This window comes from Triturus cristatus, chromosome 6 (genome assembly GCF_964204655.1).
Source record: "Triturus cristatus chromosome 6, aTriCri1.1, whole genome shotgun sequence".
NCBI classification, from domain to species: domain Eukaryota; kingdom Metazoa; phylum Chordata; class Amphibia; order Caudata; family Salamandridae; genus Triturus; species Triturus cristatus.
The window spans coordinates 1,678,833,349-1,678,860,428 of record NC_140589.1 but is presented as its reverse complement, the minus strand read 5'-3'; the positions used below and the strand labels follow the sequence as shown (position 1 = coordinate 1,678,860,428).

The following is a 27,080-nucleotide window of genomic DNA, read 5'->3' as shown; positions in this document are numbered from 1 at the left end:
CACCAAGGGTTACTGGCAGATCCCTTTGGCCCCCGCGGATCAAGAAAAAACCGCGTTCTCCACCCCTTCCGGCCACTATCACTTTACAGTTCTTCCCTTTGGGTTGCATGGGGCCCCCAGCGACCTTTCAGCGGGCCATGGATGTGCTTCTGGCCCCTCACTTATCCTATTCAGGGGCTTATTTAGATGACATCGTGGTCTATAGCAAGACCTGGGAGGAGCACCTGGAGCACTTAGGGAAGGTACTGAACAGCCTTCGTCAGTCCGGGTTACACATCAACGCCAAGAAAACCCGAGTGGCCTTTCAGAAAGTGAGGTATTTGGGGTATCTCTTGGGGGAGGGTCATATAGCTCCCCAAACCGAAAAAGTGGCCGCAATCCAGTCCGTTCCCTATCCAAAGACCAAAAGAGACTTGAGGGCGTTCTTAGGGTTGGTGGGGTATTATAGACGGTTCATAGCCCAGTTCGCTACCATAGCGGGCCCTCTCACTGACTTATTGCGAAAAACACACACCTCACCCAGGTTACACGCCCCTTCCGATCCAGAAGCTTCTGCATTCCAAGCCCTGAAAGATGCTATTACCACCTCCCCTATACTAGTGACCCCGGATTTCGACAAACCCTTTATCCTGCAGACAGACGCCCCATTCTTTTTCACAGTAGGAAATTGTTTCCTAGGGAGCAGGCTTACTCCACTATAGAAAAAGAGTGCCTGGCGGTTAAGTGGGGGGTTGAGAAACTCCGGTACTATTTGGAAGGCAGACCCTTTGTCCTTTACACGGACCATGCTCCCCTCACCTGGTTACAACGGAATCACGGTCACAATGACAGGATCCTCCGCTGGTTCCTTGCCCTCCAACCCTATCAGATAGACGTACAACATCGGAAAGGGGCGAATCAGGGTAACGCTGACTTTCTTTCTCGGTTCCCTTGTTCCCCCGATCGGGTCACGCCAGGGGGAGGGAATTGTCACGGGGGCACCACTGGGGGCACGGGTTCTGACACACAACCCGAGGGGATGCCTGATTGTTCCTTTACGCCTTGGCCACAGGACTGGTACGGGCCCTTTAACTCCACCAGAGAAACCCGTGGGGAGGAGCCGACTGTCTGCACGTCAGACCACGTCATCCAATCGGAGAGCCCGGGACCTGGTAAAACGAACCCGGAAGAGAAGGACGCGAAAGCCGGAGGAAGCGAGGAGAGCCGAGCGAAGGAGACGGAGCAGGAACGAGTGAGCAGTGGAGAAGGAGAGACGACTGAAGGAGAGTGCGGAGTCCGAGAGACGGCGCCGACGGAGCCAGGAGGCCAACGGATACGCTACTCGCCCCGCCACGTTCCTGGAGGAGCGTGGCTGGGAAAGGTACGTGATCGTATCTTGAGTCTGTCACAAGTACGGGGAGGGACGAAGTGAAGAGGGTGAGGGAGGTCACGGGAGTACGGGGAGCCTGAGTGTTGAGGATTCTTTTTCTGTGGGTCAACCACGCTCACCCCCTCCAGCCTTCTCTACCTACGTTCACCTCCTTACTTCACCTGAGTTACAGGAGTCACAAGAGTTGGTGGTAGCCCCGGTGATCCCTCACACCCCTTTCCCCCCTCAAAGTGCCCTTGGTCCCTACAACCCTACTCACCTTTGTGTCCCTCTGTATTTCTTCCCTGGGTCACGGACGGAGGAGGAGGAGACGGTCCCTACGGAAGAACCGGACGGAGAGAAGATCCCTACAGAGGAACCCTTAAACCGGACACTGACTCCTGGAGCAACAGACCTCATCCAGAACATCAAAACAAAGAACGCTTATTGAGCCAATAAAGTCCGCTTCTTTACCTCATCAGTGAGTCCCTGTGTTGGTGTATTAGGTGAACCACCTCCCTCCCCACATCGTCCCTCACAGTCAGGTGCATCGTTCTTTTGCTCACCATGCCGGCCCAGTTTGGACCCAGCCATATTCAAATCAGTCTTAACCATGCTCCCCATGGGAACAGTCCAGCCCGAACAGCCAGGCCAGTTCCTCCCTGGACCAAAAACAAGCATCCTGGGACCAGTTTCAGAGTATAACCCTTCATCAACCAGGCTAGCTTGAGTCCAGTGGCACAGCAAGTATATGCTAAGCATGTGTATCTGCAGCCACACATGCCCCGAACAGAAAATGGTACTTACCCAGTAAGCATCTGTTCGTGGCATGTAGTGCTGTAGATTCACATGCGCCCAATCTTCTCCCCGGACACCTCTATTGGTTGCAGTTACTTACACCCTCTCTGTACTTAAAAGCTACATCGGACATTCTTCATCCCTTATCTCCCAGCCCTCCTCTTCATGTCAAGAGTGAAGATTAAAATGGACATATCGTCTTAAAATGTGTACTACAAGCCTTGTAGGTGCAGCTAGTAATCGACTGCAAGGACCCAAGTGGTTAAAAAAAAAAATCAATCGTTCGTAAATGGGGCCATTGTCATTCCTCGGTATCCCTTGGTGTGTGTGCAGTGTATGTTCCAGCAACAGTATGATAAATGACCTTTTAGAAGGACACAAACAGTTCTTAAATGGCACTGCCTTGAGGATGGAGACAAGTACAGATTCTAGTGGGAGAGAAGACCCAATCTTTAGTCATCCTAGAGACCTTGGGCCTCATGTAGGTAGCCAAATACCGGTCGGTAACGGCCGATTTTCGGTAAATATGCCGTTACTGACCGGTATTCAGACAAGTGAGATGTAGGAGTCCAAAAACCACTTTTCGGTAAATATGAGGCGGTAAATACCGATTCATATTTACCGAATTCCAAAATACCGAATCAGATTTACCGAATACATAATTAACGATTCGGTAAACATGAAGTGGTAAATATGAAGTGGTAAAATTTAAAATGACATGTAGGAGCACTCGGTAATTAAGAAATCCAGGAAAATCGGTAAATAAGAGTCGGTAATTAACACGGATTGAAAGCAGGTGGTAACCATCAACAATGCATATAGGCAATCCCAAAATGCAACAGCGTGGACAACATGGCCGCCATGTACGTCATTGCAAGGCGCCTACGTCTACAGGCAGCAGGACTGAGGGTGTGGCGACGGGAGGAACAAATCTACAGACAGCGCATCACACTATTCCAGCTGACTGATGCAGAGATACATGAGAGGTACAGGCTACACCCCGAAACCATCATGGACTTAATCAGGGACCTACACCCACTCCTGGACCATCCAATAAGAAGGGCGCACGCCATACCCCCACATGTGCAGGTGCTCTGCAGCCTACATGTGTTGGCATCCGGCAGTTATCAGGTGGTGATAGCTGCGGTGGGTGGGGTATCCCAGAGTTGCCTGTCACGTTTCTTCAGGAAGTTCCTGGATGCCATGATGCAGAGAATGCACCACTACATAAGCTTCCCAAACACACAGGCTGCACTGCAGAAAACAAAAACAGACTTTTATCACATGGCACAGTTCCCCCATGTCATCGGCTGTATTGATGGTACACACATCCCAATCTGTCCACCAGCTGATACAGAGCACATCTACAGGAACAGGAAGTCCACCCACTCCATCAATGTGCAGGTGATCTGTGATGCAGGGAACATCATCACAGATATTGTTGCAAAGTTTCCTGGGAGCACCCACGACTCTTACATCTTCCAGAATAGTGGGATCTACACACGACTGAGTGCCGGAGAATTCGGAGAGGGATACCTGCTAGGTAAGTAACAGTGACGCCCCTTGAAACCTGCAAATCATAGTGTATAGAGGCATGTTACTGATGGTTCCCTTTTACTCATCCAGGCGACAGTGCATATGCATGCCGGTCATTCATCCTCACTCCCTACCTACACCCAGCAACCCAGAGTGAGAGACGATACAACGTGGCACATAAAACAACACGCAATGTGGTGGAGCGCACGTTTGGACTACTGAAGAGCAGGTTCCGCTGCCTGCACAAGAGCGGAGGCGCACGCCAGTACAAACCCATCACCTGCTGCAAGATTATTGCCACTTGTGCAATGCTGCACAACCTTGCCACGAAAAAAGGTACAGATGTGGAACTAACATATTTTGAGGACAACGAGGATGAGTCAGGCCAGCCAGAGGGCAACGCAGCTAGAGTGCCAACTGCAATCGATGGGAGAGAGAGACGGGCAGAGATCACATGCAACTATTTCTGAGTAAGTGAGGGGACACAGCGAGTTGTGAGAAGTCCTGACGTAGTTTTAATGTGGCACCACGCCATGAACACATGAACAGGCCAATCTGGCAATATACCATCTATACAAGGAGTATGTCCAGGGTTACGTCACCCAATGGGAAGTGGCTAAGCAGGGCTACATCAATGTTTGCGCATACGCGCTGCAGTGGTGGATTGCACGGCCTGTGCATCCTCACTAGAGCCAACCCCAAGCCGCCTGCTGCTCCTGCGTGCTTCTGGGACGGGGGGTGTGATGCTGCTGCTGGTGTCGATGCTCTCCGCAGCATCCCCTGCAGCAGTTGTCGACGCCTGACTAGTCAATAGCACCCCTAGTGCACTTGTCACCTGCACCATCCCCCGAGACAGGTCGCTGCAGCACTGTGTTAGGCCCTCCTGCATCGTCACAGAGCGCCGGCACAGTAGAGAAGTCGCAGTTGCCAGACGGTTGAGTGCCCTGCTGGTAGTGTCCCTTCTCTGGCGTTCCCGGCGCCGTGCTTCGATGTCAGCATCTAATTTGCTGCACAACTGCTGGATTGACTGGGACATGTCCCGAATGCCCGCAGCCATGCCGCTAATGTTATTGTCCATGTTGACTAATGTCGTCTTCATCACCCGCATGTGCCTCTGGACTGACATGACTGCCTTTGATTGCAGGCGCTGTTGTTTCAACATTTGGCCCTCGAGCCCCAAGAAGACACCATGGCCGTCAGTGGGTGCTGGTGGACTCTGGACACGCGACCTGCGGCGCCCTCTTGCTCCCGTCTGTGCTGCCTGTGAGGTGTGGGGCACAGTGGCATGGCTCCCTTCCTGGGGCCCGGTGCGGTCTTCTGGGACCATGCTGTCGTCTGACGAGGTGTCTAAGGCTCGTAGCCTGGCTGCTGGACGCCTCCTCATTCTCACACCTGCAAGCGGAGATGTGGCCGGTGATTCGAACATGAGTGGCGATGCTGGCTCTGGTTGTGGTGATGCTGGCTCTCGGTGAGGTGATGCTGGCTCTCGGTGAGGTGATGCTGGCTCTGGGTGCGGCGAGGCTGGCTGTGTTGGTGGTGCGGCTGCCAGTGGGCCTGCTCCCTGGTCTGAACTTGTGCTGGCTAGAGGTGATATTTGTGGCCGGTGTGCCGTCTCTCCTGCAGCATGCCCTGTCCTGCATGATGTCACATCTGTGGACAGAAATACAACATTGGCTCAGTGTCCCCGAAGGGCTGCATTGCAAGCGTCACATTCAATCATTTCACATTCCAATATGTCCTCTGTCTCCTTGTGCCTCGAGTGCGTGACATGCCTTGTTGCCCTGTAACATTTACGTCATGGTTAGTGTTGCCCTGACTACATCTCCCGGAATGCATTGCCTGTCTGCACTGACACGTGTGGACTGCAGTGTGATTCTCGTTTCACAATGGGGGATGTGGGATAGGGGTAGGGGGGGCTACATTGCTGTGCTTTCGTCTTACCTTGGTGTGTTGCGGCTCTGGCAGAGCTGTCGGCGTCCCCAAGACCCACGACGCTCTCTTGCTCGATTGTGGCCGCCACCAGCTCCTCCAGTTCGGTGAGGGCAGGTGCCCTGTTGGTTCCACCTCCGGTCTGGCTGGCCTCCTTCTGGATGTCGCCCATCTTCCTCTTGGTTACAATCCTCAGGTCATACCAGCGCTTTTTGAGGACCTCAATGTCCCTGTGGGTCACTCCCACAGCATTGACCTGCGCCTGGATGGCCAGCCATATGTTGCGCTTTTCCGCCTCAGGCACTTGCAGGGATTGCCTTCCAAACAGCTTCTGGTGCTGCTTCACCACCTCCTCCACCAGCACCTGGAGTTCCTTGGGGCTAAATTTCAGCTTCCTCCTCCTTTCCCCTCCGTCTTTCTGTGTTCTCTGGCTGGACATGCTGTTCGTTTACCCGCTCGCACATGCAACGGCTCCCTGCCTCTCCTCTGCACTCCAAGCCTCTCCAGGGTCGGCTAATTATGTACACCTGCCTGGGTGTGGCCACTTCGGCTAATTATGTACACCTGCCTGGGTGTGGGCACTTCCTGGTTGGGTGGGCTGTCGTTGCACAGGATTAGCTGTTTCGTCAAGTCATGTGATTTTATTTACCGAATCCGTACATACCGATTCGGTATTTTCCGATTCGGTAAATACCACCTCGGTATTTTACGATTCGGTAAATACCACCTCGGTATTTTCCGAATCGGTAAATACCACCTCGGTATTTACCGATTCGGTGAATTCCGATTCGTGATTACCGAATGTTACCGAATCGGTAACTGTTACCGAATTTTTACCTACATATAACTTACCGATTCTAATTTACCGATTCGGTACGGCTCGGTATTTACGAACCGGTAAAATTTATTTACCTACATGAGGCCCCATATGTTCTCATTTCTGGGCTGTTTGTCTGGCTTTGTGATATGTACTTCTATTTAGAATGGAATGTTGCAGATGCAGGAAACTTAGTTGCTCATACTAAGTGCTGCACCAGCTCCTGCCACCTTCAAGGAAGGATCTATTTGTGATTTCAAAGGCTACCTGACTAATCCGCAGTGAGGAGTAAACATATCACAAGATCAGAGTATAATCTGCTGCGTGTAATTGAGAAGCAGTAACATTAATTACCTTTAGTAAAAAGTTCAGAGCAACCCAGTGAACAACATTTTCTTGGTGAGTGTAGGAAGCTGACTCTTTATATGAGATATCAATATGAGATGCGTCATGTTAAGAGTCCAGGGGTTCCCAGATGAAGCCCCGGGCACTAATAGCGTGGAACGAAGACCTCCAACTGCCACTCACTGAAGACCAATGGTTGTATTGCTGCAGCCAACTAACGGCACTCTCCCCTAACTACAAACTCCGCCTAATACATTTTAAATTCCTACACAGATTCTATAGGACACCTACCAATATGCACCGTATAGGTCTCAAGGATGACGACAGTTGCTGGAGATGCGGGATTGCTCCGGCTGGGTTCTTACATATTGCATGGGACTGCCCGCGGTTGGATATGTATTGGTCCAATGTGTTCAATATACTACACCAAATAACTGGGTTGGTTGGGGATCCCAATCCCATACCCGGGCTGTTGGGGTATGTTAAGGATACACCTGTAAAGTGTAGGAAGCTGCATGCTTTATTACTCCTTTTTGCTAAAAGACGGGTAGCCATCCATTGTGGAGGTAGGAGGGATCCATCTAAAGAAGATTGGATAAAAGATGTAACTTTTGGCCACTCACAAGTGACCACTTTCTGGGGGCTGATGCCCTCCACATCTCGGCCCAAAGATATTTGGCAACCATTTGTTACGTGGGCTCGCGAATATCAAGAGCCGATTGTCCACTGAAGGTCTCAGGAGCAGCCGGGAGGTGGAACCAGCTAGGACGTGGGAAACCTTTTATGGGGACACTATGCATGCAGGTGTACATTGGTATATTGCATTCTCTATGCTCTTTACATTTATGGATGAGAATGTGCCTTGCAGCGACTAATCGCATTAAATTTATGATTCAACTATTTATCATGGAAATACCTACCTGTTGCAGAGGCTATGCGAAGAAGTGACTGTATTTACAAGTATAATTATAATTCACATGATTGTATTATGTACTGATAACACTGTAATGAATAAGCAACTGACTTGTAAAGTTTTTGTATTTTAACAAAATGCCAATAAATTAAAAAAAAAAAAAAAGTCCAGGGGTTCCCTTAGGAGTGGGCAGGGGGCATGCAATGGCAATCCCAACGTGCTCTATTAGGGGATAGTGTGGTCGAGCAGCTTTAGGCTTAACAAAGAGGAGTGCAAGACATCTGAAAATACACTCAATGGCCAATAAATGAGACACACGACTCAAGCAGGAGACCCACGCTAATTTTTAAAAATGGCAAGTATTTTTACATACATTTAGCCATCATAAGAAAATAGTTCAAGTAAGCACATTTTATAATAGGAATATTTTTTGGTTCTATAAGTCTACAGTGCGATTTCTGAGCTCTGCAATGTTAGCCTATAGTAGGAAAATCATATTTATCTGTTCTTGTCCGTGACTTACAGGACCCTTCTCCAGGAGTTAAGGTGAGTGGTGGGCAATGTCCAAGGCAGCACCAGCAGAACACCACCGGCAGCACTAGGGCGGCCTGGTGCAGAGGTGCAAAACAGTGTTGGATGTCCAATGTTATCCAATGGAGAACTGTCGTGGTAGAATGATGCTGCATGAGGGGACTGGAGGACCAGTCAAGTGAAACAGAGTGGCTTTGGTTCTTGCTATGTTGGGGGATGTGGGGACACCTTTGGTCCACTTCTCCTCGCGACGGGGTGCCCTGGTCTAGAGGGCTTTTGGGTGTTGGGTTTCTCCGTCCGGTAACACTCGCAGTTGCGGGAGCCTGCCAACAGAGGCTGCAGGCAACATCGAGGAGTCACTCCACAGTGGACTCAGTACCTTGAGGGCTTGGGGACCACGCTGACCGCATTGTCCCCCTTCGACATGGGCTGGGGAGCTCAGGTGCAGTGGTGCTTGGCAGCGTCGTGTTTTGGTGGGGCCGGATACCTCTTGGTTGTTCTTTTGCGGTCTGCAGGGGACAGTTCTGCCGTCCCTCTGGTCTTGGTTCCTAGGTGAAAGCTGGCAGGTCTCCCGAGCTTTAGAGACCCAGCAGCTACCAAACAAGTTGTCTTTTGGTGCAATAGGCGAAGTCAGATGGCAGGCCGGCAGGTTGCTGGGTCTTCTGTTTTTGCTGTGCGACTCTTCTTGTCTGTCTTTTCTTCAGGTCATCAGGATCTGCTTATCTAGTGCCAGGAACTCCCCTAAATACTGACTTTAGGGGCGTTAGGCGAGTGTAGGGTAGTAGCCAATGAACTACTGCCCCTTGGGGTCACTACGCTCCCAATATGACCACTGCCTGTGAAAGTGGGCATAACCTTGCCCCAGAATTCCTAAGTATGCCATCACAAAGATTGCTACTTCTGAAAAATCGTGTCCACCTCAGTTTAGCCCACCTTAGAGTGCTACTAGCCTGAGGGTGGCACGCCTACCTGACTAGCTAATTATCCCACCTGTCCAGGTGCCAAAGGGGCTCTGGACAAGGGTGTCTGCTTCCTCTCCTGTGAGGGGGATCCAGATTTGCATTTCAAATGCGGCAGCTCTTTGAAGCTTTCCGACCTAGTAAGGCTAATCAGAAGGTCATCCTGTGGGAGGGGGTGTTACACCCTCTTCCAGGACAGGCTTTTCTTCTGGGCCTCCTGAGAGCAGAGGCTCTCACCCTAGGAGGTCAGACAAGTGTCGCAGGCTGGCAGACACCAGTCAGGGAGCACACCGGAGGCTGGTATGTTTTCTGGGGGCACCTCTAAAGTGCCCCCTGGGTGCATGTATTGGTAAATCCACTACTGGAATCAGTGTGGGTTTAGCAGTACGAGGTGTTTAAAACCAAACATCCCTATCTTGAGTGAAGCCATCATGTAGCTGGGGAACTCGTTTTTACCAGTGTCCAGAATAATTTTTAAAATGGCTTCCCTGGCCACTTGCACTGACAGTAATGGAACTGACCAGCACAGGGGCATATCTGCTGATGCAGGTATGCCGTCACATGTAATATTCAGCACTCTGCCTTAGGGCTGTGAGGCCTGCTGTAGGAGTGACTTACAAATATTACATGCTGGATGTGTGACATGTCATGTTTTCACTTTTGTCTGAACCAAGGCATGCAGCCTGCAATAGCAGCCCTGCATGTGCTTGGTGAAGGGTCCCTTAGGGTGGCACAATTCGTGCTGCTGCCCTTGAGGTCCCTCTTTAGTTCCTCGGGCCCTAGGTACCAGGGGTGCCATTTACTAGGGATGCTAAAGGTTTTGTCAACTGGGGAAACAATTGTGCAGCTTTGGGAAAGGGCTCTGGCACTGGAGACCTGCTTAACAGGAACCAAGTGCACTTCCAGTCAAAATCATCACAGTTACCAGGCACAAAGTGGGGGTGACCATGTCAAAAAGGACTACTTTCCTACAGACTGACAGCTCCACTAATATGTTTGCTTGTACACCTGCCTTTTGCGGTCCAAATTTGCCAAGTTAAGTTTTGATGTGTGGATGTAGTGCAGTTACTCAAAAGCCACCACTGCCTGTCTGCTGGAGAAGAATCCCTCACAATTTAATGGACTTCCCATACTTCTAATCCTTCAGCCGCAAATCAACACTAAGCAAGGTCTCACCCTCTGCATCTGAGCAATTCGCAACAGCACATTTTAAGATAAAAATCCCTTATGGGCCTGCTCCCTGGTCTGAACTTGTGCTGGCTAGAGGTGATATTTGTGGCCGGTGTGCCGTCTCTCCTGCAGCATGCCCTGTCCTGCATGATGTCACATCTGTGGACAGAAATACAACATTGGCTCAGTGTCCCCGAAGGGCTGCATTGCAAGCGTCACATTCAATCATTTCACATTCCAATATGTCCTCTGTCTCCTTGTGCCTCGAGTGCGTGACATGCCTTGTTGCCCTGTAACATTTACGTCATGGTTAGTGTTGCCCTGACTACATCTCCCGGAATGCATTGCCTGTCTGCACTGACACGTGTGGACTGCAGTGTGATTCTCGTTTCACAATGGGGGATGTGGGATAGGGGTAGGGGGGGCTACATTGCTGTGCTTTCGTCTTACCTTGGTGTGTTGCGGCTCTGGCAGAGCTGTCGGCGTCCCCAAGACCCACGACGCTCTCTTGCTCGATTGTGGCCGCCACCAGCTCCTCCAGTTCGGTGAGGGCAGGTGCCCTGTTGGTTCCACCTCCGGTCTGGCTGGCCTCCTTCTGGATGTCGCCCATCTTCCTCTTGGTTACAATCCTCAGGTCATACCAGCGCTTTTTGAGGACCTCAATGTCCCTGTGGGTCACTCCCACAGCATTGACCTGCGCCTGGATGGCCAGCCATATGTTGCGCTTTTCCGCCTCAGGCACTTGCAGGGATTGCCTTCCAAACAGCTTCTGGTGCTGCTTCACCACCTCCTCCACCAGCACCTGGAGTTCCTTGGGGCTAAATTTCAGCTTCCTCCTCCTTTCCCCTCCGTCTTTCTGTGTTCTCTGGCTGGACATGCTGTTCGTTTACCCGCTCGCACATGCAACGGCTCCCTGCCTCTCCTCTGCACTCCAAGCCTCTCCAGGGTCGGCTAATTATGTACACCTGCCTGGGTGTGGCCACTTCGGCTAATTATGTACACCTGCCTGGGTGTGGGCACTTCCTGGTTGGGTGGGCTGTCGTTGCACAGGATTAGCTGTTTCGTCAAGTCATGTGATTTTATTTACCGAATCCGTACATACCGATTCGGTATTTTCCGATTCGGTAAATACCACCTCGGTATTTTACGATTCGGTAAATACCACCTCGGTATTTTCCGAATCGGTAAATACCACCTCGGTATTTACCGATTCGGTGAATTCCGATTCGTGATTACCGAATGTTACCGAATCGGTAACTGTTACCGAATTTTTACCTACATATAACTTACCGATTCTAATTTACCGATTCGGTACGGCTCGGTATTTACGAACCGGTAAAATTTATTTACCTACATGAGGCCCCATATGTTCTCATTTCTGGGCTGTTTGTCTGGCTTTGTGATATGTACTTCTATTTAGAATGGAATGTTGCAGATGCAGGAAACTTAGTTGCTCATACTAAGTGCTGCACCAGCTCCTGCCACCTTCAAGGAAGGATCTATTTGTGATTTCAAAGGCTACCTGACTAATCCGCAGTGAGGAGTAAACATATCACAAGATCAGAGTATAATCTGCTGCGTGTAATTGAGAAGCAGTAACATTAATTACCTTTAGTAAAAAGTTCAGAGCAACCCAGTGAACAACATTTTCTTGGTGAGTGTAGGAAGCTGACTCTTTATATGAGATATCAATATGAGATGCGTCATGTTAAGAGTCCAGGGGTTCCCAGATGAAGCCCCGGGCACTAATAGCGTGGAACGAAGACCTCCAACTGCCACTCACTGAAGACCAATGGTTGTATTGCTGCAGCCAACTAACGGCACTCTCCCCTAACTACAAACTCCGCCTAATACATTTTAAATTCCTACACAGATTCTATAGGACACCTACCAATATGCACCGTATAGGTCTCAAGGATGACGACAGTTGCTGGAGATGCGGGATTGCTCCGGCTGGGTTCTTACATATTGCATGGGACTGCCCGCGGTTGGATATGTATTGGTCCAATGTGTTCAATATACTACACCAAATAACTGGGTTGGTTGGGGATCCCAATCCCATACCCGGGCTGTTGGGGTATGTTAAGGATACACCTGTAAAGTGTAGGAAGCTGCATGCTTTATTACTCCTTTTTGCTAAAAGACGGGTAGCCATCCATTGTGGAGGTAGGAGGGATCCATCTAAAGAAGATTGGATAAAAGATGTAACTTTTGGCCACTCACAAGTGACCACTTTCTGGGGGCTGATGCCCTCCACATCTCGGCCCAAAGATATTTGGCAACCATTTGTTACGTGGGCTCGCGAATATCAAGAGCCGATTGTCCACTGAAGGTCTCAGGAGCAGCCGGGAGGTGGAACCAGCTAGGACGTGGGAAACCTTTTATGGGGACACTATGCATGCAGGTGTACATTGGTATATTGCATTCTCTATGCTCTTTACATTTATGGATGAGAATGTGCCTTGCAGCGACTAATCGCATTAAATTTATGATTCAACTATTTATCATGGAAATACCTACCTGTTGCAGAGGCTATGCGAAGAAGTGACTGTATTTACAAGTATAATTATAATTCACATGATTGTATTATGTACTGATAACACTGTAATGAATAAGCAACTGACTTGTAAAGTTTTTGTATTTTAACAAAATGCCAATAAATTAAAAAAAAAAAAAAAGTCCAGGGGTTCCCTTAGGAGTGGGCAGGGGGCATGCAATGGCAATCCCAACGTGCTCTATTAGGGGATAGTGTGGTCGAGCAGCTTTAGGCTTAACAAAGAGGAGTGCAAGACATCTGAAAATACACTCAATGGCCAATAAATGAGACACACGACTCAAGCAGGAGACCCACGCTAATTTTTAAAAATGGCAAGTATTTTTACATACATTTAGCCATCATAAGAAAATAGTTCAAGTAAGCACATTTTATAATAGGAATATTTTTTGGTTCTATAAGTCTACAGTGCGATTTCTGAGCTCTGCAATGTTAGCCTATAGTAGGAAAATCATATTTATCTGTTCTTGTCCGTGACTTACAGGACCCTTCTCCAGGAGTTAAGGTGAGTGGTGGGCAATGTCCAAGGCAGCACCAGCAGAACACCACCGGCAGCACTAGGGCGGCCTGGTGCAGAGGTGCAAAACAGTGTTGGATGTCCAATGTTATCCAATGGAGAACTGTCGTGGTAGAATGATGCTGCATGAGGGGACTGGAGGACCAGTCAAGTGAAACAGAGTGGCTTTGGTTCTTGCTATGTTGGGGGATGTGGGGACACCTTTGGTCCACTTCTCCTCGCGACGGGGTGCCCTGGTCTAGAGGGCTTTTGGGTGTTGGGTTTCTCCGTCCGGTAACACTCGCAGTTGCGGGAGCCTGCCAACAGAGGCTGCAGGCAACATCGAGGAGTCACTCCACAGTGGACTCAGTACCTTGAGGGCTTGGGGACCACGCTGACCGCATTGTCCCCCTTCGACATGGGCTGGGGAGCTCAGGTGCAGTGGTGCTTGGCAGCGTCGTGTTTTGGTGGGGCCGGATACCTCTTGGTTGTTCTTTTGCGGTCTGCAGGGGACAGTTCTGCCGTCCCTCTGGTCTTGGTTCCTAGGTGAAAGCTGGCAGGTCTCCCGAGCTTTAGAGACCCAGCAGCTACCAAACAAGTTGTCTTTTGGTGCAATAGGCGAAGTCAGATGGCAGGCCGGCAGGTTGCTGGGTCTTCTGTTTTTGCTGTGCGACTCTTCTTGTCTGTCTTTTCTTCAGGTCATCAGGATCTGCTTATCTAGTGCCAGGAACTCCCCTAAATACTGACTTTAGGGGCGTTAGGCGAGTGTAGGGTAGTAGCCAATGAACTACTGCCCCTTGGGGTCACTACGCTCCCAATATGACCACTGCCTGTGAAAGTGGGCATAACCTTGCCCCAGAATTCCTAAGTATGCCATCACAAAGATTGCTACTTCTGAAAAATCGTGTCCACCTCAGTTTAGCCCACCTTAGAGTGCTACTAGCCTGAGGGTGGCACGCCTACCTGACTAGCTAATTATCCCACCTGTCCAGGTGCCAAAGGGGCTCTGGACAAGGGTGTCTGCTTCCTCTCCTGTGAGGGGGATCCAGATTTGCATTTCAAATGCGGCAGCTCTTTGAAGCTTTCCGACCTAGTAAGGCTAATCAGAAGGTCATCCTGTGGGAGGGGGTGTTACACCCTCTTCCAGGACAGGCTTTTCTTCTGGGCCTCCTGAGAGCAGAGGCTCTCACCCTAGGAGGTCAGACAAGTGTCGCAGGCTGGCAGACACCAGTCAGGGAGCACACCGGAGGCTGGTATGTTTTCTGGGGGCACCTCTAAAGTGCCCCCTGGGTGCATGTATTGGTAAATCCACTACTGGAATCAGTGTGGGTTTAGCAGTACGAGGTGTTTAAAACCAAACATCCCTATCTTGAGTGAAGCCATCATGTAGCTGGGGAACTCGTTTTTACCAGTGTCCAGAATAATTTTTAAAATGGCTTCCCTGGCCACTTGCACTGACAGTAATGGAACTGACCAGCACAGGGGCATATCTGCTGATGCAGGTATGCCGTCACATGTAATATTCAGCACTCTGCCTTAGGGCTGTGAGGCCTGCTGTAGGAGTGACTTACAAATATTACATGCTGGATGTGTGACATGTCATGTTTTCACTTTTGTCTGAACCAAGGCATGCAGCCTGCAATAGCAGCCCTGCATGTGCTTGGTGAAAGGTCCCTTAGGGTGGCACAATTCGTGCTGCTGCCCTTGAGGTCCCTCTTTAGTTCCTCGGGCCCTAGGTACCAGGGGTGCCATTTACTAGGGATGCTAAAGGTTTTGTCAACTGGGGAAACAATTGTGCAGCTTTGGGAAAGGGCTCTGGCACTGGAGACCTGCTTAACAGGAACCAAGTGCACTTCCAGTCAAAATCATCACAGTTACCAGGCACAAAGTGGGGGTGACCATGTCAAAAAGGACTACTTTCCTACAGACTGACAGCTCCACTAATATGTTTGCTTGTACACCTGCCTTTTGCGGTCCAAATTTGCCAAGTTAAGTTTTGATGTGTGGATGTAGTGCAGTTACTCAAAAGCCACCACTGCCTGTCTGCTGGAGAAGAATCCCTCACAATTTAATGGACTTCCCATACTTCTAATCCTTCAGCCGCAAATCAACACTAAGCAAGGTCTCACCCTCTGCATCTGAGCAATTCGCAACAGCACATTTTAAGATAAAAATCCCTTATGTTATTTAGTACTGCAAAGTATTATTTTGTCCCAACTTTTGATACTTTAGGAAGGTTGAGCACTCTGGGAGTAAACTAGTCTGTTTAAGATCAGGGAGTACAGAAACAGTATGACACTTTTGAATAACCTCCAAAGGTTGAAGTCTATCCCGTGCTGTAGATTGGCCATTATACAAGTCTTTGTTGACACTATATGCTAATAGAACAGTGACAAAGTGAAACATGAATGTACAATGACCTTATGGGGCTGAGATAGTAAATCAGTTGTTATAATATTTGTTTTTATTTGCCATGATGCTGTAGCAGTGCGCTACGCGGACCACATGGAAATGGTAATCAAATTAAACAGCAACGTTCTGTCATTAAAGTTGTGTGAAGGATAGTTTACTATAGTGAGATGACCATGCGAAAGGGAATGGCCATCTCACTATACTACACTATCCTTCACACTCCATGCTCATCCACCTTGCGGAAACAATCTAACAATGAAGTCGAGGACCATCCGCATTAAAGCAAGAGGAGCTTCTTCAAAGAAAAACACCGTGCACACCTCCGAGCCCAACACGAGATGGCGGGATTATGCTAAGCATGTTCATCTACAGCACTACATGCCACAAACAGATGCTTACTGGGTAAGTAACAATTTCCTTTTGGTGGATGCTGTATCCACCTTCTGATTCCTCACGACCTGGCCCACCTACCCATTTGACTATTAAAGTAGTAGGAGTTTACTGAAATCTGAAGATCTCAAAAGAAAACTGCAAATGCGTGAATGGCTCTTCATTGTTGCAGAAAATATTTGACGTAAATAACCCATTCTGTCATCAAGTCTGATGGCCATAATCGAGTTGGCATAAATCTATTACAAAGGTTGCCTAAAATCCTGTTAACATTTTACTACCTTACTGCTGCAAGTGGGTAAATACCTATTTAGTCATCATAACTTAGGCTAATTGTTTAGCAAAATTCTACCACTAATAATTGAAGAGCTATTTTACAAGCAAGTGATTTTAATTTGCCAATTCACTCCAGTGGTGACCAACTGTGTTCTTGCTTGTAGTCATTGGAGTAATGCTTCTAATACATACTATCCAATTCTTTAAAGCAGAGGGCACTTTTAATCGAGGATGCATAGTGGAAACATTGGCTTGATCAACCAACTGTGCATTCATGCTGCATATGCACTGCTGTAATATTCTGTTGATTAGTTTTCCTGACAGATTCCTCACCTTATGAATATTTCTCCATGTACCAAACTGGATCCGGATACCTATTTCCTTAGCAGCTCAAGGTGACACTCTGCAGCTCCAGCCATGGTTGTGTCAACATCAGGGCATATTAAGCCGCTGCTGGAATTGGTTCCTTTTTTTCTGTTCCTCATTAACGCAGATACAGAAGTATTCCTCCGCGTTCGACAGCAACTAGTTCAAATGTCTCCTCCACAAAACTTCAGGATTCAAATCTTGCTATAGATGCCATCAAAGGATTTCCTCGTTGTATCCATACAACATATCTGACTATGGTGTCTGGGTCAGAACACAGCCCCTATGCCTTCAACTTCTGTTATTTTATGCTCCCAAATGCAGTTGGAGAGCAGGATGTCGAATTATTTCAGGTAAAGTCTCACAAGAAGACCTATATAGTCCTTCACCTTTCAGGTAAATGTTTCAAGACGTCTTCCCACAAGAAGCTTAAAAATATAATGGAAAGGAGAATACCTCTTCCTCTATAAAATGACCCTGTTCCAGTGACTTTTCGGAGTCCTTGGTCTATTCTCCTGTCACTGGGCTCTTCTTCATTGTCAGAACAGAATCCAACACTGAAAAAGATGATGCACAAGTTTCTCCTCCTACTCTTCCCACCCCTTTACTTTGAGGACTTCTTGCAAGCTATGCTCAATCTCTTCATTACGCCTTTGTCCCTCTCCGGCCATTTCTCAAGAGTAGACTCGCTCTTGCAGGATACGTGATTCTAGCGGCTCTGACCTAGTAGCTGGCAGACTCCATGCCTTTGTGAGCTCTGGCTTTGAATCTGGGTCCAATTAAGCCAGTGTCTCCCATGGCAACAAAACAAGTGAGTTTGTCACTGCCACGGTGTGAGAAGTTGGCCTGGTATATGATGTTCACTAATTAAAGTGACCGCCTTGTACCATGCCAAGCAACCCTTATGGTGTGGTTGTAAGTCAACCTTTTCGGACCAGCTGCCCTAGTGGTAGCGTAGGCTAAGCAGTCTTTCAGGCTAAACTCGTTTAAGCGTGTTAAGCAAGCTGTTTTACCATATGTAACCCCCTTTTATACCAATGAAAGGACACCACACAGATATATATTCAAAATATATATGTATTTATTACTCAAAGTATCCCCTAGACTCTTTATGAGCACAGGAGCACAAATCGTTAAACAAGAAAGTATTACAATATACAGAAGTTGCACTTTATATGGATAGGCCCTGGTGGCCGATCAAACCATATACTAAAATAGTGGTACAAGTACCACGAACAGGAAAGGGAAAAGGCCTAGGGCCTCTAGAATCGCTGGGCCTACAAGGAGCTAACTTCAGTTAGTGACCAGGAGGTCCACGGGTCGCGTGTGCAGTGAGGAAAGTTACACGCAGGCTCCCATAGATTTTCATGGGTGCATAAAAGTTCAAAAGTTACTGCTAGTAGGGTCTTCTGGATGGACTACGAACTTAAGACTTAAAACACAGACACTAGAGATGTTTCTCTACACTTGGGCACCGGAGTGCCAGCTTTACCTCACCCACAGGAAGTGGGTGCATAGGTCTCGAAGTGCGTCGGGTTTCGTCTATCTGTTCAATGGAGCCTGATGACAAAGATGCTGCAGGCGGTCGGTCCAGAAGAGATGCGATGGATCCAAGGGTGGATCGGAGTTGTAGAAGACCTGAAAGCAGAGGGGACAGTGTTCAAAGTCACTAGCCAGTGACCGGCTTGGTACCAGGCGATGTCGGGTGCAAACAGGTGAAGAGGTGTAGCTTGTCTCCGCAGCCACGTGGTCCCTGAAGGTCGGCGACGTCCAGGAGTCGGTTCACGAGCTGTCCCACGCAGGCTCTCGCTGTCGGCGACTCGAAGGAAGCAAGCAAGCCTTGGCAAAGGCAGGAGTCGTAGGAAATGAAGAAAGCTGATGGTTCTGATCAGCAAGGTCAGAGGGGCTGCTCCTTTGGAGGGCAGCAGGGGCCAGTCTGGAGCAACCAGACCAGCGTCGTAGTTTTCAAGTTAGGTCGCCAAGATGGCCACTAGCCAACGGGCCAGGGTCCGGTTAGGCGCGTCGAGTTACAAAGTGCAGAGGGGCCCCACGCAGATCGTGGAGATGCTGGAGGGCTCACCTTTGGTGCAGATGCTGCTCGGATGTTGGGCTTCTCAGGACCCAAAGCACAACTTGGAGGGAGCCTCTGTTGTCGCGCTTGCAGCTTGTCGAGTGTCTTTTCAAGATGGCTGGCTCCACGTGTCTCGGTGCCTCCACGGGTTCCTTCTTTCAGGGACTGTGGATCGGGCGGTGAGAGGTCTGGAGGTCCAGGTCTTGTCGGTCTCTGGGCTCGGGCTCCGGCAGGAGGCGGCGGCAAAGCAGACGTCGAGTTGCTGGATGGTGCTTGCGTTAGCAAGATGGTCACTCCCTGACCATAGGGGAGATTTCCTTCTGTCCTCTGTGCAGCAGAGCGTCGAAGTTCCCGTCTTCTTCTTTGTAGTAAGTTGATTCCAGGATGTCTGAAGTCTTAGGACACAGCTCCTACCTTTAAGCGGATTCTAGGGGCCGGACTACCTGCTAGGTCCCTCCCTAAGGGTGGGACCGGGAAGGGGGGTGGTTACACCCCCAATCCTTTGTCCAGCTCGCCCCAGGTCCTGGGCTGGTGTGCCCCAGGACCGGTTTGAACTGGCATATGCACCGAGGCTCCTTGTGAGCCACAGGCATGTCTGGTTTCTTTCAAGCCCTACCTGACCAATACACAAAATCCTGTCTGGGGTGGTGCACGCACCTCCCCTGGCAGGAAACCCTTTGTCCACACCTCCCAAGCTGGAAGGACTCCCAGCAGCAGGAGGGCAGACTTGTGTCTGTGGTGGCAGCATCCATTTTGTGGAGCTGAGGCTATGTCTGATTTTACCCGGGTTTCAGGTACTGTACATGTCGTGTCCCTCTAGAAGGGTGGAATGCTAACCCCGTCGCCAGAATTGGCGAGGGGTTAGTATTCCAATTCGTATGACACCTTACTCGACATGTTTTGATAAAGCCAAACCAAAGATAGCATTTAACCGCGAGGTTCATAATGTACTTAAGAGTATATGGTATGGCGATAGCTGGAAACGGTAGAAGGAAGTTGTTCCGACCACTGCAGACAGCCTCAGCTCATGCCAGAGCACCATCTCACATGGAACCAAGCACTCTGCCTTCAGGATTGCTAAGGCCTGCCATAGGAGTGACTTATAGGTTAACATGTGTCCCATTTAAGGTTAGGTATAGGTACACTACACCTAAGTAAGAGGTGGTTACACCAGCTTACCCCAGCTGAGTGATCAGCCAGTTGTGTCAAATTTGTTAGGCCAGGCCAGGGGTGGCACAATACATGCATCAGCCCCTGGTAGGCCTTAGATACACCAATGCCCTGGGTACCTAGTGTACACTGGTACAGGGGCTCACAGGGTGATCCACTTCCAATTGGTTATGCACCTAGAGTGTATAGTGTCAATTTAGTAGAGAGAACAGCAGGCTGGGGGTCTGATTAGCAGGCCCACAGCCTCAATATGTCAACCAGTGAAGCAAAAATTTGGGGTGACCATAGGATAGCAGACCCTACTCTCCTACACACGGTCACTCAGCAGTTAGTCTCCAGCATAATTTTGGGGCTGGCTGACCTTTTACGAGGGTCAAAGAAAAGCTTTCATGCTGACTTTGGACACGCTTTGGCACAGCCTTGCCCTAGTATTCAAGGTTTTCACATGCTTAGGAATTTTCCGGACCTGACACTGATGCTTATGCCATGCCTGATAGACTACGGCCATACAGAGAATGATATCTTGGAGACTGACCTCCTACTCCCAACTTGCAACAGAGCAGACCTAGTTATGGTAATTCTCTTCATTCACCTGGGTTGATTAAACTGCAGCAAAGATGTTGGAATTACCTTTGTCTTGTAGCCTCTGCTGGCTGCCTGAGAGAAGCCCCTTTTTTTTTTTACCCTGCAGTCCACGCATGTGTGGCTGTGAAAGGCCTTAGTCGTTGCATCCTTTTCTGGAGAGTCTGGTGGTCCAAGCTTCCGCTGTTAAGTTGAACCCAAATGTCTTGTGTGTGGCACCCTCGAGCAAAAGTCTCAGGCTGTATTCTATAGGCTGAAAAATCTTTGCCTCGGGTAGTCTTGCCCTTTGCGTGGCAAATGCACTGTCTCTTCTCGGCTGCTATGTCCATACCCTGTTTTACTTGGTAGTAAAGACTTATCGGTTTGCCTGACCATATGGAATAACCGTTCTGTGAGTTGGGAACGATGCTTACAAATAGATAATGAAGTGCATTCGAGACTCTGCAGACTGCAATGTTGGATCAATGGGCTTGCTTGTCATCTGATACCATAATGCTTGGATGTGTTCCAGTGGATTCTCCTGGGACGTTCAAGCAACCCTCATGGACTTCCCGTAGATGGTGAGCAATCGCTTGGAGAGAATCCTGACTGCTCTCTAGAGGGTTTAAAAGCAGCAGACGCGCAGCATGATCACTGGGCATGGCCTCTCTAGCAAAACCATTTCACCAGCATCCAGCTCTCTTGATGTATTCAGTCAGCTAGACTTTTCTTTTCCATTCTAGATGGAGTATTATCAGCTCAGCAAGAGTAGTGCAGGCTCACTGCAGCCCCCCCATGCTACTGTCCATGTGAGCAGTGCAGTTGAAGCTGTGGTGCACATTGCACATAACTTAGGGGTTTGCCTAGCCTCCTCACAGAAAGATCTACTTTGTCCAAACAGCAAATGGACCGTAGTTTTCGCCAAAGGCCTTAATATACACTGCATATTGAGCCAGGTAGACCATTCTGCCTTGTCAACTCGGGGACATCGGTATCCAGTGGACAAGCAGGCTTATTAGCAGCATGCTGGACTTTTGCCTCCATCTAGGGCCTAGGGAGCCGACAGAAGACATTTGTATTGTTAGATCTCAGGCGTCAAGCTCACTTATCCTGAACAAGGGCTCACCGACTTCCAGGCAACATTCTACTCCATATCACACATTAAGGTGAGAAGCAGTGATGCGCTGATGGAAAAGAGACTCAATAATATGCAGCTATCTTGAACATCGACTCATTGGCAGCCTGGCCCAATAGGTATTTCCTAATCCCACCTCCTGTAGGGTATTGCTTTGGAATTCATAAGGTGAAGAATCTGCAGAAAAAGGGATCCATCAGATGGAAATGTAGTTTAGGTTTGGTATCAATGTTTCCGGTGGCTGTTACCTTTCCACATATTCGGCACCACCTTCATTTCTTCCCATGTGAGTTGGTGCTATTAGAAGAAGATCCCAAGATATGCAATGCTATGTTTCTGTTGCTGTCTCTAATGCTCTCAAGGTTCCTCTCTGCTGCCTCGCTGGGGCATGGAACAGTGACAAATACTGGCACCAGCATGCCAGTCAGTACCTCATATGTACAGGGTGGGTGAAGCTTGAGCCGCCTGGCGCCACTTGGCAGTGCTACTGCTGATGAAAAAGTTTCCAGATTGTCTGGCGACTGGAAGGATATTCATAAGGGGAGTAATCTCTAAGCTATAGAATATACCAGAAGCATTGTTGTTATTTTTCTGATCCACAATTGCGGTGTCAACTATTAAAAGGTTTTAGTGCAATTTTTATAATGGACAATTTCCTTTTTATGTATTACAGGATTATTTAAGGCCTTCTGTTGATGATCTCCTGCAAAATCCACTGTTAACCCGATGGGTTACTGAAGAAAAAACTAAGAATGAGAAGAAACCCTGCAAATGCCTGGTACCCGATCCATGTGCACAACACTCCAATCCCACGCAACTTGAAAACAAACTAAAGGAGCAGCAGTTGATAAGCTGGGAGAAGAATCTTAAAGAGAGAGAAGCACAACTAGAAAGTATGGATTGTGAAAATAAATTCCTCCATCCTATAATTCTCATTTTCTAATGTGATGGTGCACTCCGGATTGGATCTTTTTAGGCTAAGTTAACTTTACTACCCAAACCCTCTCCTAGATTTTGTGAAGGGCCTGAGCAATTTTTTAGGATAGAGACAATTCATGCACAGGCTCTTTCTGGTGTGATGTGGCTCCAGTTGGTAAAGGTATTTTCACTGTAGACGCCAGTTATGAAACATGTTAACATTTGTCAAGATATGGGCCTTCCAGTCGGAATGTTGAGTCCTCATTGTTAAGGTAACAAAATATTGTACTTTAGATAGCTACTGCCTCATACCACCAAAACTGCTTCAAGATGCTTTTTAAATTCATTGTGACACAACCAAGTAACATACCAGTAGTGTCAAGGTTACAGACTTGGTTATACAGTCGGTGGTCAGCGACAGGCAAATGGCGCTCTAAGGTCTGTCACAAGTACAAATCCGTTATGGCAGGTAATCTGGCACTGTGCATAAGGTAGGGAAAAACCACCAGATCCCCACGTGTGTGGCCAGCAGACCAGTTGTGCTATATATACAAATTCTCTTCACACGTTCAAAAGTAAATATATAAAGTTACATAGAATATCACAATGATGCTTGTCTTTATATTTTCAGATGCCTTTAATTCAAGATCTTTAAGCCTTCTTAAAGTCTGACTGCTGATTTGCACGGCGAACACGCCACGGCCTGGAGAGCTGCCGAATGGGGCAGCTCTTCTAAAAGAAACTCCCTTACATTTGGAAGCATATTTAGCTTTCCAGACACAAGACTAATTAGTCTACCTCTCCAGGAGCAGAACTTATAGGAACCCCTTCCGGGCTGGAATTATCACCGGAACTAAGCCCTGAAGAAGTCGCGGGGTAATCCACTGTAACAGCGACGAAACACGTGTTGGCTAAGAAGGCTGAAAGATCTTGAATTAACGACATCTGAAAATATAAAGACAAGCATCTTTGTGATATTTTATGTAACTTTATGTATTTACTTTTGAACGTGCGCAGAGGGTTTGTATATATAAGGTGACAGACTTGACTGCCTCTTCTTTGGGAATTGGGACAGTACATGTTCAAGCTCAAATATTAAATCAAATACAAAATCTAGTTCAAAATCTCTGACTTTAGCAGTTTCCCAGTAACATGTAATGTAAGCTACTGAATGTTATCCTTTTTAGATTAGACTTGTGTTTTCACTGTGATGCGTACTATATACACCTGTATGGCTGCTACTTGTGGAGAAAATATTGCAGGTTTAAACAGACTATTCTGTCACTGGTATCATTAAATACTCAAAACTCTAAAACCATCCCAGCTCGAGATCATGCTTCAAGGCAGCCAGAAGTTATTTAAATTGGCACACGCAAAGGTAACTTGTAAATTCTTAGATCGTCAGTCCCCAAAGGCAAAGTCTTGTATACATTTGACCCTTGTTCCTTTTAGAATTGATGTTGGCATTAACTCCGTGTACCCAGTACTATTTTTATTTAGGCATGTCAAAGCATACTTTGCTAAAGAAACTTAGCCACCATTAATTTGGCAGTAAGTGGCACCACATTAAGGTCTGCAGTTACCCTGGTTTTGTGTCAAAGTGAAGTCTAATGACTGAATAGCTGACCTTATCAGTCGTAGACTTATGTTTGAATCCTAGTTATGTCATCTCACAAAATCTCCAGCAATTCTAGGCAGGTCACCTAAGATTATTGCAAATTTGCCTGGGAAAAAGGTGTAGTCGAAATATGTAAAACACAGCTGTACAGTGTACTAAATCTAATGTACTCTTGGTGTATTGTCCCATTCATTACCAATCTTCTGTGTAATAGTTCTTCTTATGATGACGTAACGTGCTTAGCTTTACACTGTACGTCATTTCTCATGAGAAATGCGCTATTCATAAATATAAACTCACAAAATGCTACAGCAGCCGGTGATTGGAGCGCCACATTTTGTACGGACCTATATTATCCAGGGACAACAAAACTAGCTATCAGTTGATGCCAAATCAGTTTATTATTATGTAGCCGATTGCTGTATTTTTTGTAGCTCATCATCTGCAAAACAAATTCAATAGATTTTTGTGCCGGGAAATAAAGGGTTGCAATGCTGTGAATCAGTGCTATGGATCTGTAGGGGTGGAATCTTCCTCTACAAGAGTTTACTGTGGAAATCACCTCCTATTCCCCATTCCCATCTTAGATGTGCACCCACTAAAAAAATTGCATTACAAAATTTATAAGGAAAGTATGCTAGTCATTTACTTTTTTTAAAGTCCTGGAAGAAATGTTTGTGTTGAATAGAACTTTTGGGCAGATCCATGACTTGCCTCCTGTGTTTACGATCAGATTTCTCTAGCTATATTTGAGATCATGAGAATTATACATTTCTTGCCTCAGGTGTTCAGTCCCCATTCATGTGAAGAGGGCAGTTGCACCCCTCCTGAAAAAAGTAATTTGCTGACACACATTTTTTGCCACGATATGCTGAGCTCTACTTTCTGTAGTATAGTAAGGTCTTACAGAGAGGGTGATCAAGCTAGTTTTAGATTTGGAACCATGAGGAACTGAAATTGCCAGGCATAAACTCAAGAGAAGCACTCCATGCCACCGTGCAACAAATGCCAATAGGCCGCCCTATAATCCTCAGCCTCTCAGCAGTTTGAATGCAGGTGTCTCGAAATTCCTTGAAGCTGCAACTTCTTCCTTTCCGTAAGGCAATTTCGTAATCTGTCATTGAAATAGTTAATAGAATGGAGTTGTTTCTCTCGCCTCTGCTGTTCAAGGTAAGGGTAAGGTTATGTTAGCACAGATATTAAAAGTGAAAACAACAAAAGATCCCTCTTGTGATACACACTCGTATCCTCACACCTATAAACTCCCCTTCCTCGGGAAAAACCTCATTTATTTACCATCCACTCAGCTATCTAAACACTGAATCCTGTTTAATGTAAACATGTCTCATTATTCGAGTAATGTTTTAAAGAAACTTTCATTGATGATAAACTAGTGTATTACATGAAGATAATACTGAATAGAGTATATTGTTCTGTTCTGAGGATTCTTCACATGAAATAAAAGGGACATTTTAACAATAAACGGGATTCAGTGTTTAGATAGCTGAGTGGATGGTAAGCGAATGAGTGTTTTCCCGAGGAAGACGAGTTTATAGGTGTGAGAATACGAGTGCATATCACAACAGGGATCGTTTGTTATTTTCAATGATACTTAACCCTGTCCCTTTAGTTAGAAGGGTGTGTCCCCCCCCCCCCCCGCCCCCCCATACTTGTGGACAGATACTAGAAGAGCACCTGGTGTACCTCAAGATGTGTGCCGAACGGTAGCATTCCTCAGTTGGCTGATTGACTAATAGGCAACCCAAGAAACCTTGCACACATCCAGTGTCTCCACCATATTTAACTGGAAGAAAGATTTCTGACTGAATAGAATCAATACAAAAGATCTTTGTAGCATGAGCAACAGTCTTCTTCTCGGCCACCAATCGGATGCTCACTTTTGGCAGCATGTAGAGCCCAGTACAATTGTGTTACTGTCATCAAAAATGTAATTGTTCTGCTCGGTTTCTCTTCTGGAAAATCATCTGAAGCCATCTCCTTTATCTTTTTTTACTTGTTGGCATGCATTCTTCAACGTTGTAGGAAGTGAGCCCTTGCTATGTATTTTATTTTGTCCAATCATTTAGGAATTGTATTGTCTGTGGATGCAAAGATTGTTCATTGATAGTTATGAATGTAGATAGTTCGCTAGATTACTTTCTTGATTGAATAGTCATCTGGGTGGTTGAGCGACAACACCAAGTAATAATCTCATTATTCTGTATCTGTACCAGTTAGGTTGCTTTAATTTAAACCTTAGCGCAGCCATAGGTAATTAGCACAGAGAAGTCAAGCTTAACTCAAAGTAAACAAGTGTAAAGCATGTAGTACCAAAACAGTTAATAAATCGAAACCACAACACAATAAAAATCCCACTCCTGTTTCTAAAATAGTATATATTTGTATCTTTAAATAAACTCCAAAATGACAAGAGTAGTAAAGAGAATTGGAGATATGATTTTAGGAGTTTTGAAGTTTTCTAGTGCCAAAAAGCATTGAGTGCTGATTGTGGGTATCTGGTAGCACTAGACCAGATCAAAAGTTAAGGCTAACCTCAATAGTTCATGGGTTTGCTACAGGGACTAGATTTGTTCAGATTCCAAGTTTACCTCTTGACTTAGTCTTTTTTGTAGAGGAGTTTTCTCATCAGCAGGGCAGGCTGCAGACTTGATTCGACAGTGGTGTGCTGCTCTGCGATTATACCAGTGAAATACTCCACATTGGAAACCTTTTGGTAAAAGAACTTCTTTTATCGAGGCAAACTAGC

General features: G+C 47.3%; 1 protein-coding gene across 1 annotated transcript in view; it reads left to right on the top strand.

Annotated features, from left to right (window-relative positions):
• The window catches only part of NEK2 (NIMA related kinase 2), a 180,022-nt gene that overhangs the window by 102,562 nt on the left and 50,380 nt on the right, over positions 1–27,080 (top strand). Inside the window, exon 6 of the mRNA XM_085612857.1 lies at positions 22,451–22,670. Within this exon, the coding sequence (XP_085468983.1) occupies positions 22,451–22,670 (220 nt within the window). The remainder of the gene's footprint in view (positions 1–22,450; positions 22,671–27,080) is intronic.